The 13,349-nt window shown below is 51.6% G+C and overlaps 2 protein-coding genes across 2 annotated transcripts; one reads left to right on the top strand and one right to left on the bottom strand.

Moving 5' to 3' along the window:
* Positions 1–4,496: 4,496 nt before the first annotated feature.
* Positions 4,497–5,183, top strand: NECHADRAFT_84738 (uncharacterized protein; the record flags this gene model as incomplete). The annotated part of the gene is made up of 3 exons (XM_003050370.1): positions 4,497–4,534; positions 4,595–4,956; positions 5,032–5,183. 3 exons carry the CDS (start codon positions 4,497–4,499, stop codon positions 5,181–5,183), a joined length of 552 nt encoding a protein of 183 aa, XP_003050416.1.
* A 912-nt stretch (positions 5,184–6,095) lies between these two features.
* NECHADRAFT_105297 (uncharacterized protein) lies at positions 6,096–8,271 on the bottom strand. The gene is made up of 3 exons (XM_003049990.1): positions 7,777–8,271; positions 7,467–7,724; positions 6,096–7,415 (listed from the first exon to the last, which is right to left on the bottom strand). Exons 1-3 carry the CDS (start codon positions 8,057–8,059, stop codon positions 6,337–6,339), a joined length of 1,620 nt encoding a protein of 539 aa, XP_003050036.1. The 5' UTR covers positions 8,060–8,271; the 3' UTR covers positions 6,096–6,336.
* Positions 8,272–13,349: the final 5,078 nt, after the last annotated feature.

Genomic DNA, 13,349 nt, shown 5'->3' with positions numbered 1-13,349 from the left:
CCGTTTCAGGGACAGGAGGTGGAGCGGGACTGGCGGCATTGCATTTCGGCGGGAGTTGTGTCATTTGATCAAGGGGTCCAGAGCAAACCGTGTGTTTTGTTTTCTGGAGAGGCGTCATTCAGGTGGTTGATCTTGATCTGGGAACCTATACGACTTTTTATCATGACTTGGCTGGTGTCTTGAGTCAAGGGTTGACTTTTGGAAAAATAACGAATCAGCGTCTGCCCCTCTCTCCGTGTTTCCCAGTTGCCTCCGTGCCTGATGTTTTATCTCCATGTGTTATGAGGGTTCAAAGTACTCACGACTGTATCACCACGCTCATGTGCCGTCAAGGATTGGACATGCAGAGCAGGTTTGATGCAGGGCAGGACAGGACAGGGCTTGTGATGAAAGAAGAGAGAAGGATAACGCAAATAACAAACACGGAGGAAGTGGTTGGCACACATGGCTTATATACTTTGCTCCTCTGGCTTCCAGCTAACCAATTCGGAGCAACACACTTCAACTCCATCCAATGCCTTGATGGCATGGACTTATCTCACCTTATCGGCCCTCCTCACCGGACAGAACACACCGAGGAAGTCTGGAATTTTGTCTTTTTTGACAGGAGAAGTGTAACATGATTATATAGGCGTCATGTCAACTCAATTGATCACCTCCCCGCATGCCCTCCATATCGTTCCAGCCTCCCTCCCGCTGGCAGCTGCGTGGGGCCGCTTGCCGAAGCGAACGCCGCGTGGGGGGGATTTCTGGGGGAGGACATGATGATCCCTTATCTGGGGGTGATTTACGAAATGCTGAGGGAAAATAGAAAAAGGTGGTCTGGTCGTTATCTCTGTGGCGTACCCCTGGACCCCCCTGCCCAAGCAGAGTTGAGCAATGAAGAAGCAGACGATTATCTTAGCACGACACCTGGAGGCTTGCCCTGTACAGCTCATCAAGCGAGGTTCATTGTTGTTGGTGGTGTTGATGGCTGAAGAATTATGCTTTTCTATTTCCAACAGTTGAAGGCTTGCCGTCCCCTGTCTGCCGGAAAAGCTGGAGTTTGCAACCCTTATCGAGTTGGAGGGTTTCTCATTACCTACTCGGTCGACCAACAGCCGGCTTTCCGTTGACAAATCTCTTGGTACCTTGGGGGAACCTCGGACGGAGACTTTTCTCATCTTGTGATGATGTTGACACAGTGTTGGAGCAGTTCACTTTTACCCTGCAGTTTTACATGGAGGTCAACCAAGGAAAAGCCAACCTTCCGGATATGCGAGGAGTAATTGATGACTGACCTAGACCGGTGAGACAATGATGGGTTACAGAAGAAGCAGATGGGTGACACAACAGGAGTAAATGGTCCTCTCTGGGCAGGCACATACACATGCGTCGTGGCTGTCCGTACACCCATGATGAGGGTGTCCAGCTTGATCAACACAGCGGGCGCAGTCCAGCTTCAAAACGGAAACGATTTGCCGGATTAAACTACAAAGCAGGCCTCATTGACGAGTCGAATGAGCCCAATTGCAAGGTTACGCTCCATTCTTGATACAAGTTGGATGTCGTTCGAGGACCAACACGGCAGGTGGCCTACATACCCCACACAGCTGAGTGACAAGTCAACACAAGCCAAAAGCGAGGGTTTGATATCGAGTTGACAATGCATAACCGAGGCAAAGCTGCCCGAATGGCAACGGAGAATTCTACCACCAAGACCAATTCCGCTTTGTGGTGTTGTGTAATGTCAGATCCCGGAATTGCTTCCTATGCCGAGCGCGGTGCAGCGTGGGGAAAAGAGCACTCAGCAATCCTCCTCAAGAGATGGTAAAAGAAAGCTTAACAAAGAGCCAGTGATAGAACTCCCAAGTATTATTCTCAATATACGTGTTGCCCTTGAGATGATACTTGGACAACCCTTTTTGATCTTCTGGTGCCTTTTTTTTTGGTTTCTTGACCCGCGTGCATAGTTCCCAAAACTGGTACCAGAAACCATTATCCATCCATCCTATGCTTAGGTTAGACATTAAAATACGTTGACCACTTCCGCCGTTAAAAGACAACAAAGTAGCTTCTCAGACGCACGCAATCGTCCTTGGAACCTCAAGTCCCCCCATTGCCTAGTATACACCTCAACAGGATGGACGGGACCAACCTTGCAGACTGGGGATGCAGCGCATCCTGAAGCAAGTCTTCCAACTGGCTTGTCGATTAGACGCCAACCCTTGTTCTACAAATTGTAAAAACTCTCATGTTTCTACCCACATACCTACGCATTTGCCGTTACACTTGTTGCGCTGTTTGCTACAAAGCAAACCTGAGCGAGTGTCTCAAGCCTGGGGATCTCAAGGTATAAATACCCTTCGTCCCTCACACTAGATCTTGAAAAACCACGCTTCTCTCAACGCTTCAACTAGATCCAAGGATCTATACTATATAATAAGAATGCCACAACACATACACCCTTTGCTCGCAAGGTGGCACCCCATTCGGACTGGCCCCATCTTCGTGATGAGTTGCTATGTTCGACCTCTCATATGGGTACTTCGAACGCTCCGCTCTCCTGCACCATTTGTTACAAAGACATAGAGCCGCCACAGAGCTTGGACATTGCTGAGAGCACCGAGACTCTCGACCCGGGGCAATTTGTGCTTGGGCATCTCCGCTGCTTCAACTCTCTCTCTGCGAGAGCGTCCCACAGTTCACGCACATCCATGTTCTGCCTGGACCCAAGCTCCATCACCCCCAAGACGCAGAAACGTCTCCCGGATGCACAGCGCCCCCTCCTGTCACCCCCTGACTTTTCGTCATGCCGCTTCAATATATATACGTGCCAGGCTACCACCGGCAGGGCAACGCCGTGGCCCAGATTCCCATCTGGATGACAAATATCCAAGACGTCGAAGTAGAATGTCAGGACCATCAGACAACGCTGCGCCGACTGTCATGTTCAAGAACTTAGGTACTCGGAATTTTTACCGCTACCGCCTCCCCGATGAGTCTTTGGACGACGATTGGGTCACCTGGCTTTATCGGTGTTACTGCTAAAGCCTGGGACCAACGTTGGGTCCTACATTCTCGCGGTATCCAAGGAGCCCTAGCCACACCCGACCCGACTCCCTAGAAGGGATCTGCCCAAGTACAGCGCCCGGCGATCAACGCTTCTCGATATGAGACTTCTATAGACAAGGAACGCCATAGACCCGGACACCTCTGCTTTGCTCAACGATTTCACGGATTCAGATGATACGGACGACAGAAAGACAGCAGGCGATAAGTAGCAGCCAACGGGCAACAGCACAATCGTCTTCCAAGACTGCAATGACATCAGCCTCAGAGCCGCAGACTGTATCAATGATCTTTTTCGGCTCTGCGGCGTATATAATCATAAAGACTACACGAAGCCAGTGTGCCCTGATCGGGCATGTTATAGATGCCATCGAAGGGGCCACTATATATCAGAATGCGGAACGTCTTACTCGTCCTCTGCAAGGCTGCTAGCCATATATAGGATACATACCGCAAACCCATGCCACAGTGCAACATTGTGGTTTTCCGTACCATAGGGTCGAGTTTGACACCAAGCTCTTCCTTGCAGGATTGAGTCTTTCCTGATGGACTATATACCCTAGATAAGAAGGACAGGCAATGCTTAGATGGGTAGTAGCCTTGCCAGAGGGGATGACGCCATCGCCGGGAATCATCGACCTGTAAACTGTCGACGTAACAGCGTGGAACCAGCCTGGAGAAGACCTCAGCCCATCGACATCAGGGCGAGCTGAGAAACCCGCCTCCTTTTGAAAAAGAAAGAAGCAAGAGTGGGCTGTCGAACAGATGTATACTAGGAACCTCACTCCCCAATTTGAGTGCCGGTGGGCGAAACGTCGAAGATCTCAGCAAGATCTGCTGTCCACAATTCAAGTTGGGTTCGCACCTTTCGTAGGCATCCTTGAATACAACGACACCATATTTTCCCCGGGCAGACCGGCTCAAGACATGGGTCGAAAAGACCTAGATTCACGGAAGATTTTATCAACCTTTACCACCAGTGGTGTGACACGCTTCACACTAGCCACCAGCTGTCAAGCACTGGTGATAGAAGCGAAGCAGCGCCAAGCAATGTTTTCTCGAGTTGCCTCTAAAGCTTTCTGAGATTTCCCTTGATTGAATTCTCTCTCACTTCTTTCTCCCCACAGTCTACATTTTTCCTTCGTCGTCCGATTCCATAAAACCACAACCATCATCTAGCACAACTGTTGATAGCAGCGATGAACGAGCCAACGGAGTCGACAGCTCAAGCAGGCGACCAGCCGACTACTGGAACTGGCATCCCTGGGCTAGATTCCGACATGCCGCAGACCTTTCAATGGCTTTCTATTGCCAATCCTTGTCATCTCGACGCTCCTACTCTCGTCACTCATAATAACTTGGGCGTGGTGTGGATGCGATTACCATCGCCTGGATCTTGAATGTCCCGCTGATAGAATCACTAGCTGGCAGTTTTCATCCTGAGAATGGAGGAGAGAGTGATCGAGCAGGCCGAGCAAATCAGGTGTGTATTTACACAGATCGCGATTTTCCGCTGGCAGGACCTAATCACTGGCATATCTAGAAACCTCGAAGGTGGTATCCGAACGGTTCTCGAAATCCTCAGACGAAACGAGGAAATCAGTCGTCCATCTTCCATCAGCAGCAGCAGCAGCTCTTCTGTTGAGAGCTATCTCTCCTCGACTAGTCAACCCACCCCTGTCGGTGACGGAGCCGAGGCTCTGACTGAGGGAGATCAGAATGCCAATGCTTTTAGTGAGATTATCGAGAATCTTTCGGTGCTCGATAACTTCTTTGACTACTTCATTATGGGCTCTGATCACACAACTTTGGTCGAACGCTCAGAGCGTATCCAGGCTTCATCCGCCGCCTTCGTCGAGGCCGCTACAGAGCAGTTGGGCAGCTATATGGGCGAAACAGAGGCTGGTAAGTATCCCATCAATCGTGGCAAGCTTATTTATCTTGAGATTATCTTGGCTAACGCTCAACTTTGATCTATAGAGACAATCATCGCCCAACTCTCCAGTCTCGACGGTGAGCAGATCATCGATGTCTACATCGGTCTGAGCCACCGGAACCGATCCAGCAAGTCACAGGGGGAAATGACCATCACGGCCACTGAGATTTCTCACACCGATAGCCAGTCAACTTAGACGAACACTCTTTGTAGCCGTTCCAGTAAGCTAACTAGAGAAGTTGGGAGTGGGTGATGACGTTCCGGATAAGATCAAGGATATGGTTATGGTGGTAACGATTAATTAAATATTGTCAATGAGATATTGTCAATGAGATTCGCCAGACGACTGTATTCGTAACACCCGTGACTGTCTTTCGTTACCTATTGGTGATGACGGTGTGGACTAAATTCGTTGATTTTCACCCCAAATGATGTATTGCAACTGGCTTGCGAATAGGTAGCCAGCATAGGCAGCTAAAATTGTAGATGGAGCTATACTTTGGATGGATGGAGAAACCTACGTCGGCCATAGCTACCTCGAAAGATACCCAACTCACTGAGCCTCGAGCTTCCGACTTTTTGAAAATCTTTATCAAAATATCCATTGTCGACTCTCCCACTTCGGGCTTACGATATTTTCATAGACTCTTGCGCTTCAACCGCGGGCGAGTTGGTAGCCACTTCGCAGAAGGCTGGGCAGGACGTGTCTTTTCTTTTTTCGGGCCGGAGCCTGGACTTGAGCCTCAGAGGGTTGTGCTGAAGTGTTCCCAGGGTAAGGGCTAGCAAGAGGTGAACAAATAGGCATAATCCATTCCAACTAGTACTGGGTAGAACTAGCCGCGATCTCAGTTGTTGTCAGTCCCTGAAGTGCTTCCGCGTTGCTCTCCTTTTCTCTCCATACCAATAACTCAATCACTAAAGATGGCCTGGTTCGCTATAGACGGGAAAGTTCCAGGGTTGTGTCCTGACACTCAGAGAAATGCCAGACTTTATAGCCATATGTGAATGTATAGGTAGTTATGAATGATTCTCAATCACAGGTGTTTGTCACTCACATCACTAGTCTCGACAGCCAATGGTCATCATTGAGGTTTAATAACTAATTTTTACCGACTAGACTTAGGATTCCATATATCTATACCTTTGTCTATAGGTACCTACAAAACGAATGTACTCCAAGTTCCCAGGCACTGTTCCGCCCTCTTGGATATCTACTTTATGCATAACCCATGATCCAGACATTGCAAATGTCCCAACCGATTAACTCCATGCTGAAAAACAAGGTGGTCCAGTAAAAAAAAAATATCCATCATTCACGTGGTATCTATTCCATCATACTGTATTTAATATCAGCCATAGATGTGGCTATTGCTGCTAGGCATAGGATCGTTGCCTACTGCTTGCCTCTGCTCGCTGAAACCGGTGGGTGGCTGGTTTGCCATGACCGGTCCTCCAGCAAGTGGACGATCAGTGAACCTCGGATCCAGTACTGCCAGAGGCTTGGAGATTCTCAGCTCGCGCTTGCGCTCATTCGAGGCTGTTCCAGGTGTGGGCTCTTGGAGCCTAACCTCAGGGGGAGGAGGGGAGTGCTTCTTGGGGATAATAAGCTTGGAGAGGGAGGGGAAGGTGAAGGATGACTGCTTCGCATTCTTTGGCGAGGGTGCATGGATAACCACTGGCTCGGGGACCTTTTCCAGTTGAGTAGGGGAAGGATTGCGGCTTTCAGCCCGTGAGTTATGTCCACTGGAGGCAGCTTCACTGATGCGCTCACGTTCGACAGACTCTTCGGCGGCATTGAGGTATGCACGGAGAGCATACGAGTCGGGGGCATTGGACCTCGAGTTGGTGGGTCTGTGGGTGTTGGGGGGCATTTGAGGCTCAGGAGTCTTGCTTGTAACGCGAGGCATGTAAGCGGGATGAGTGGGGAGAGCACCATTGGGTCCGTTGCTCTTGGAGTGCGGTGCGTAGTGGTAGTTGACGTTGGCCTGCTTGTTCCACGGCTGCTGCTCAAGCATATCGTAGTACTGTGCGTTGGACATGCTACGGTCATGGCCACCAGGGGGTTTAGGTGCGCCGTGGCTAAAGTAGGAAGCTTTTTGGATTCCGTATGCGCCGCGGTGGTGATGCATCTGGTGGTCAGGGGTTGGTGTCTCGATCTTGATGGCTGCTGCTTCACGTCGACTCCGGCGGCAGTAGACCCAGATGATGCAGAGGAAACCAGCTAGACCAAGACCACATCCAACGGCGATGCCAACGATGGTGCCAGTAGTCATGGCGCCAACGGGAGCACCTCCATCACCAGGGAGAGTCTCATTGGTGTTTGGATCAGTGATGTTGACAGCTGAAGCAGTGAAGATAGTTCCGCTAAGGCCAATGGCGTCACCCTGTTCGGGTCGCTGCTCACAACCCGCTCTCAGAGCAACCAGGACTAGAGATATTGTCAGTGGGTGCTTCTTAAAAGGAGGGTCAAGTTACTCACAGTTGGATAGGTACTTCTGGCTCGAAGTAGATCTCAAGCAGCTGATGCATTCCTTGTAGCTGCTTCCCTTGATGGCTTTCGAGTCGGCATCGCAAAATTCAAATCGGTTGTCGTCGGTTGGCTTCACAAGGGACACCTCGAGGGCGTCCTTGAGAGCACCACATGCTCCGTCAATGTTGCAGGGCGAGTTGATTGTGCCTGACTCAACAGCCTCGGGATAACCATAGAGGCAGACGTCAAAGGCATACCGCACATTGTCTAGGTTAAACTGTTAGCAAAATGACTTATCAAACGTAGTGGTAAGACTTACACAGGAACCAATGGACATCGCTCTCCTCCTTCCATGTAGCCTCGCTCCTTTGTAGGCAGTTGACGCAGTTCTTGAACCGGATACCAGTCCCTGATGAAGAAAAGTCCTTGTCCTCGCAGGCAATGTCTGAAGAGTTTGTGCTCGAGGTGTTGATCTCGGCGATGGTGGTGTTTGTGCCATCGGAGCAGAGGGCGGCGCACTCGGAGCCGGGACTAACACGAAGGGCTTGAGTCGTCGAGAGGAAGAGAGCCAGTGAGCTCAGCCCCAGGCGAGCGTTCCACATGTTTGGCGATCTTTTGTTGGAGGAGAAGAAAAGAATGAGGATGAGGCGGTGCTGAGAGGGTCGCGGCCGGCGGCGGGTGAGGTTATGGGGTCGGTCAAGGTAGGGACCCAAGCATGACAGGCACCAGTGTCTGTCGATCTACCCCAAGATCCAAGTATGTTACCTCTGGGATCTAGAGATCTCTGTAAGAATTACAAACTGGCGAGATTCTCTCACGACGGTTCGGGAGAATGGCAAGACAGTGGGCTCAGAAATTGAATCGCCTCCGGCGTGGGTTGGATGGCTGTTTTATCAAAGAGGGCAGGCTACTACGGACGGAGTAGCGGAGGCGCGCTGGCAAAGGCAAAACGGCGCAAGGACAGGATTAAACGACACACACAGGGATACAGAGTCAAGGCAGGCATGGGTTTCTAGCATTAGCATTTCCTACTCTGGCGTAGATCTTGGTGGAACTTGCAAAAGGTTTCCTGTTTCATAGGACAGATAGTCGCTCGCGTGGAAGAGAGTTGGAGTGTGCCAGCTCAGAATAGAACCGCCCCAGGTCGGACCGTAGCCAATGGCCGCCCACCGCGGGGGGCCTCTCTCGATGAGGCCCAGTGAGTAGACCAATCATGACCCTGCGGGAAGCCTTCTGGGCGGCTAGACGCCTTCGCCGTGCAAGGGCCGGGGGAGCGCGTCGGGCAAATCATGGCGCGAGAGGCTTGCCTCGCAGACGCCGGCCCATTCAGCGGCCAGCCCTTTTGCGCGTCATGCTTGGTCGCCAACTCTAAAAGATCATGCCATTCTACCTTTAATAAACATGCGGGGGGCGAAAAGAACATGTAGAAACAAGCCGGGCTGGCCTTGAACGGATGGAGTATTAAGGTGGAAAAACTTGAACTACAAGATTCAGCTGCCTCGGGACCCTTGATTGTTCCCCTCTGCAACGCCACCCAATTGGTCCCTGGAATAAGATTGCTCTCGAGTCAATGCTTCTCGGTCAGATCTCAGATTGGTCCCCCCTCAGCACTTACTCGTTCGGCTAGAATTGGATCTCTCCGGGCAAAGAATCCTAGCGTAGCCGTTCTCTCGCTTGATTGTTCTAGTTTAGTCTCGGTTCACAAGCGCTCAGATTGCCGCGAAAGTGCCGCCATTTCTACAGTTTTTCCCCTCTCCTCATCGCGTGGCCCCTCTCGCCGCCCCCAAATTTAGAAGCAAGACGGTCGCTTAGAAGCAATGTGACTGTGATTGAAGCTGCATCAACGCGCTTGCGGGACTCTGCAGAGTCCGCGATTGGTCGAGAAGCCGTCCAGACATGCGACTGTGAGACATTGAGTTTTGCTCGCTTGACATGGGTTGAAAAAGTAAGAGTAAAAAAAGAAGTTGTGGTTCTGGCCGCCGAGCAGGTTTTGCAGCAAGTATCGTCTGATTGTGATTTATTTAAGGCGGTGTTGTTCCCAGAAGTTTGGTTCAGCGACTCGCCTTCAAGAATTGAGCGTCAACGTCAAACTTTGTTTCTCTTGGGCGGTTGCTCTCTGGAATGGATGCTTGTTCATTCAAGTGGGCGGGATGTTCTAGGTACGTGACCTTGATTTGCGTGGGGCCCGTCATTGGAGGTTGGGGAGTCAGTCTCTCTGTCTGCCTGGCTACCTTTGACACTCTCACTTGACTTGGCCAGAATGAACTTGCCGAGGTCTTTAGTTACAAGGAGGCTGGGTGTGAGTATCAGTTTTGCCTCCGTGTTTTCTTAACGAGTCTACAGAGTGCTCTTCGTCCAGTTCCCCTACGTTTAGGGTTGATAACTTGATGGGGATGTGGCCATCAACCTTGTCAATTGCAATCATGTGATAAACCAGCCCCAAGACAACTCGTCATCTCTTGTGCATCTCTAGTCTTCTTGTCTCTTCTGTTTCGTAAACCCCCGTGTTTCATGTGGATGTGTCTGGTTGGAAAAGTCCAACTCTGTTGCAGCCCTGTCTTCTGTCTTCTGACCTCTGACCTCGGCTAGATGCCCCGAGCCCATGATTCGATTCCATCCCCGCTCTTTGCAGAGCCAACATGCATGTCCAGGTCATGGCTTGGCAACAGTAAGGCTCTCGCCATGTTCAACGTGGGCATCGATCATCGTCGTTCCGAAACCCACTCCATCTTGTAAAGTGCTCCGTACCTCCGGGGTTCCGCAGTTGCCTTTTCTCATGTGACTTCTGGGCTGAGGGAAATGCAGATCAGCAAGGTTGTCAGTGAGGCCCGGACATCAAGCAAGTTGCGCTGTCGTGGCATGTACACTTGGCGTATTACCAACATAAGGCTGTGGAGGGTTACGGCATATGCGTGGGGTTGGTGTTTGTCCACACCTTGCAAAGTGTGGGTGACAGATGCAACTTCTTGTGGTGTTTTTGGGCAGATCTTTTTGGTGTAGAGCTGCATAATGTGCAAAAACAAAGCATTTTAATTCTCTCGGTGTTGGACCACGTATTCTCGATCCATTGTCATCCCCAGAATCTACCTATTCATTCGTCTTGTGTTGAAGATGTCAGCCCACTTGTGTTGTGGGGAGTCAACACAACAACTCCAGAACAACCAACATCAATAACAAACACCCTGGAGCGTCGTCTGACAACTTCTTGAAGGCAAAAGGTGCAATCCCACCTTCCAATTTGAAAAATTCTTATCATCCATGATCATCGAGATGCCAAGGACGCCCCGTGTGCTGCACCTCGTTGAAGTGGGTGGACGAACCACCACGCCTACCCGGCACTTCCTCCGAATACGCACACCACTGCAGGCTTGTTGTGCGGGTAAGATTAAGGTACATTTCACCCTATGGCCTCAATCACGCGGCCAATTTCCGCCCTGATGTACAATTATTCCGACTTACGCTGCGTTGTATTTAGTGGCGCTTGTCGCTTCGTAGTCGCTCAGCCCTAGAGCTTAATCCTACTTAACTGCTCTCTGACCGACAACTTACACAGCATCTACTGTAACACAACATCCAGGATGGCATTCACCATGTAGCAATCCTCCCAGGGCCATAAGCCCAGGTAGACACTCTTCAAAAACCCCTCATTTCGGCCTGCGGGACATCCGATAACTCACAATCATGACCGAGCAACGGACTCGACCAACACGAGGTCCCGAGGCAGCGGAACGCATTAATGCAGTTGGACTCAAACACAGAAAACCCGAGTCATTAGACCATGCCCCCCAATACGGTCGTTCCGGTGAGCAATTCCCGTCCTGTCCCACCCAGCTGCCTCTTGCAGACGGCTGGAGGCAGCAGCCATCATGGGCTTGCATCGTGCTTTTGCGCGCGTCTCCCATCACCACAAGCGCACTCTGGCGAACAAAAACCCAGCCCCCCTTGTTTTCGCTCCTCTAGCCGCGAAAGGTGGGCTGATCACATGGCTGCGGCAATGTGCGTGTCGATATTAGTCTACGTTTTATTCCTCCATGTCGTGGCTCGACACAGGGATGGATGGGTTGCTTCTCTAGCAAGGCGTGGATCAAAGCTTGCGTGGTATCGCTTCTGCGGGGAGATGGAGATGGGCAAAATCCCCCCCAACGACCATGGCCAACATGCCCAGGTTGCCATGGCCGAATTTTTCGTCTCGCAGGAGAAAAGAGGGACCGGTAGTGTCGGATATCTATGCCATTGGGCAGCTGGGCCAGGGTCAGTTGGCGGCCTGATATGGCGAATTGACGACAACAATTTCGCGCCTGAACCGAATAGTCGGAAACCAATGGCGTTCAGCCGCAGAGCGCCCTACCAGCCTACCGGCATCGTTTTTGACGTGTGATGTGACGAGGGTAATCCGACGAGTCCCCGGCATGAGACTGGCTACTGTGCGCCGTGCACGGTCAACGGTTGCGTCTCGAGGGCTTGTCGCGTTTTTGACAGGTCTGATCAAGGTTGATCAAGGTTGAAACGGTCTTGAAGATGTGTTGGTTGCTGTCCGCGTGGTAGGACGATTGCCCTCACAAAGCCACCAACAGGAGCCTCAGGGCCAATCAATCAGTTGTCAGGAAAAGGGTATCGTCATAAGGGGACATATGTCTCTCATGCCCTGCCGGTTATTTCACAAACCTGAGGCCCAACACCCACGTTCATATCCATCGCGACATATGGTGGGGCAGGATCTCATGGCTGATATCAGGGCCTGAGATTGGACGTACGGGAAAATACGCGGGCTCAAGTTCTGCCACTGTGCTGTTGGTAGGTACATCTCAGAGCCTGATTTCTTTACCCACAAGATACCACGCACCGTTATGCGCAATAACCAACTAGCTGACCGCCTCTGCAGGTCGAGAGGGGTTCACAGAAGATGAAAGGTTGGGATCGTGATTTATCCCCCTCTGAAAAGAGTGTCGTTGAAGTGTCTTTGAAGCCTGTGGAGAGAGTGAGGCTCTTGATAAGAGAGGTTATCCATGCGGATCTGATTGAGCGAACAGGGCAAGAATGTACGCACTTTGCAGTGACGACGTGGGACCCCGCTGGGCTGAAGCGCCTCGGACTCTGGCAGGACCCCGTCCCGCCCGCAACCGCAACGACGTTGAGCCTAAGGCAAGGAGAGTGATCAACCCCTGACATGCCGTTTGCAGAGGCCCTCATTCTCGTGGCGATCATGGCGGCTCACTCATTGGAAGCCTCGTGGTGAAAAGATGCTGGGGCGCCTGCAGGCGCTCGAAAACGCCATGAATCTTTCTCGTGGGCTTCTAGGGGGCTGTCACAAGCACGCCCAGCGGCCAGTTGCAGTGGGAGAAGACGCTGGAGCTGGGATGCTCTGGGGACAGGGGCCCCCAGGATGGGGGAAGAAGGATGATGGCCCCGAGAGGACCCTTGTCGACGCCTTGTTCCCAAGCGCTTAACCCTCGCCTGTGGTTGGACCCAAGTTTCTCAAGCCGCAACCTCCCACCCCCCTCCGACCGTTTGGCATAGCAGCGCCCGCCTCCACCGTCTCCCCGTCGCCCACCATCACATCAACTAACACCCGGCTTTGGAGCGCATGGAATTGGCAACCAACGCAGCCAACATCTAGAGCGAAGAGCGGGCAAGCAAGCAAGCAACCAACACATCCATGGGCGCCTTCTCCAGCCTCCACGGGCCTTGTCCTGTCTCATATATCGCTTTGGCCCCCGCCAGCCTGCGCTAAATTCGGCCTTCCTCCGCTTGTGCTGCGTCAGGTCGCTTTCCCATCATCTCCTCTTATTCTCCGTCCGGCCTGTCGTCGTCGTCGTCGTCATCTCGGAGTTTTTGCCTATTGATTTGTTTCTGCATCGTTTGTCCTTTTTTTGCGCCGTATACGCACGCTGA

This window comes from Fusarium vanettenii (genome assembly GCF_000151355.1).
Source record: "Fusarium vanettenii 77-13-4 chromosome 9 genomic scaffold NECHAsca_6_chr9_2_0, whole genome shotgun sequence".
Taxonomy (NCBI): Eukaryota; Fungi; Ascomycota; class Sordariomycetes; order Hypocreales; family Nectriaceae; genus Fusarium; species Fusarium vanettenii.
Note: the sequence above shows the minus strand (reverse complement) of the source record. Positions and strands in the feature narration are given on the sequence as shown.

Coding starts and splice junctions, on each gene's coding strand:
- NECHADRAFT_105297 (XM_003049990.1), bottom strand. CDS start 8,059: ATGTGGAACGCTCGCCTGGGGCTGAGCTCACTGGCTCTCTTCCTCTCG. Junction 7,725..7,776: donor CGATGTCCATTGGTTCCTGT/GTAAGTCTTACC, acceptor AGTTTAACCTAG/ACAATGTGCGGTATGCCTTT. Junction 7,416..7,466: donor CCAGAAGTACCTATCCAACT/GTGAGTAACTTG, acceptor CAATATCTCTAG/TCCTGGTTGCTCTGAGAGCG.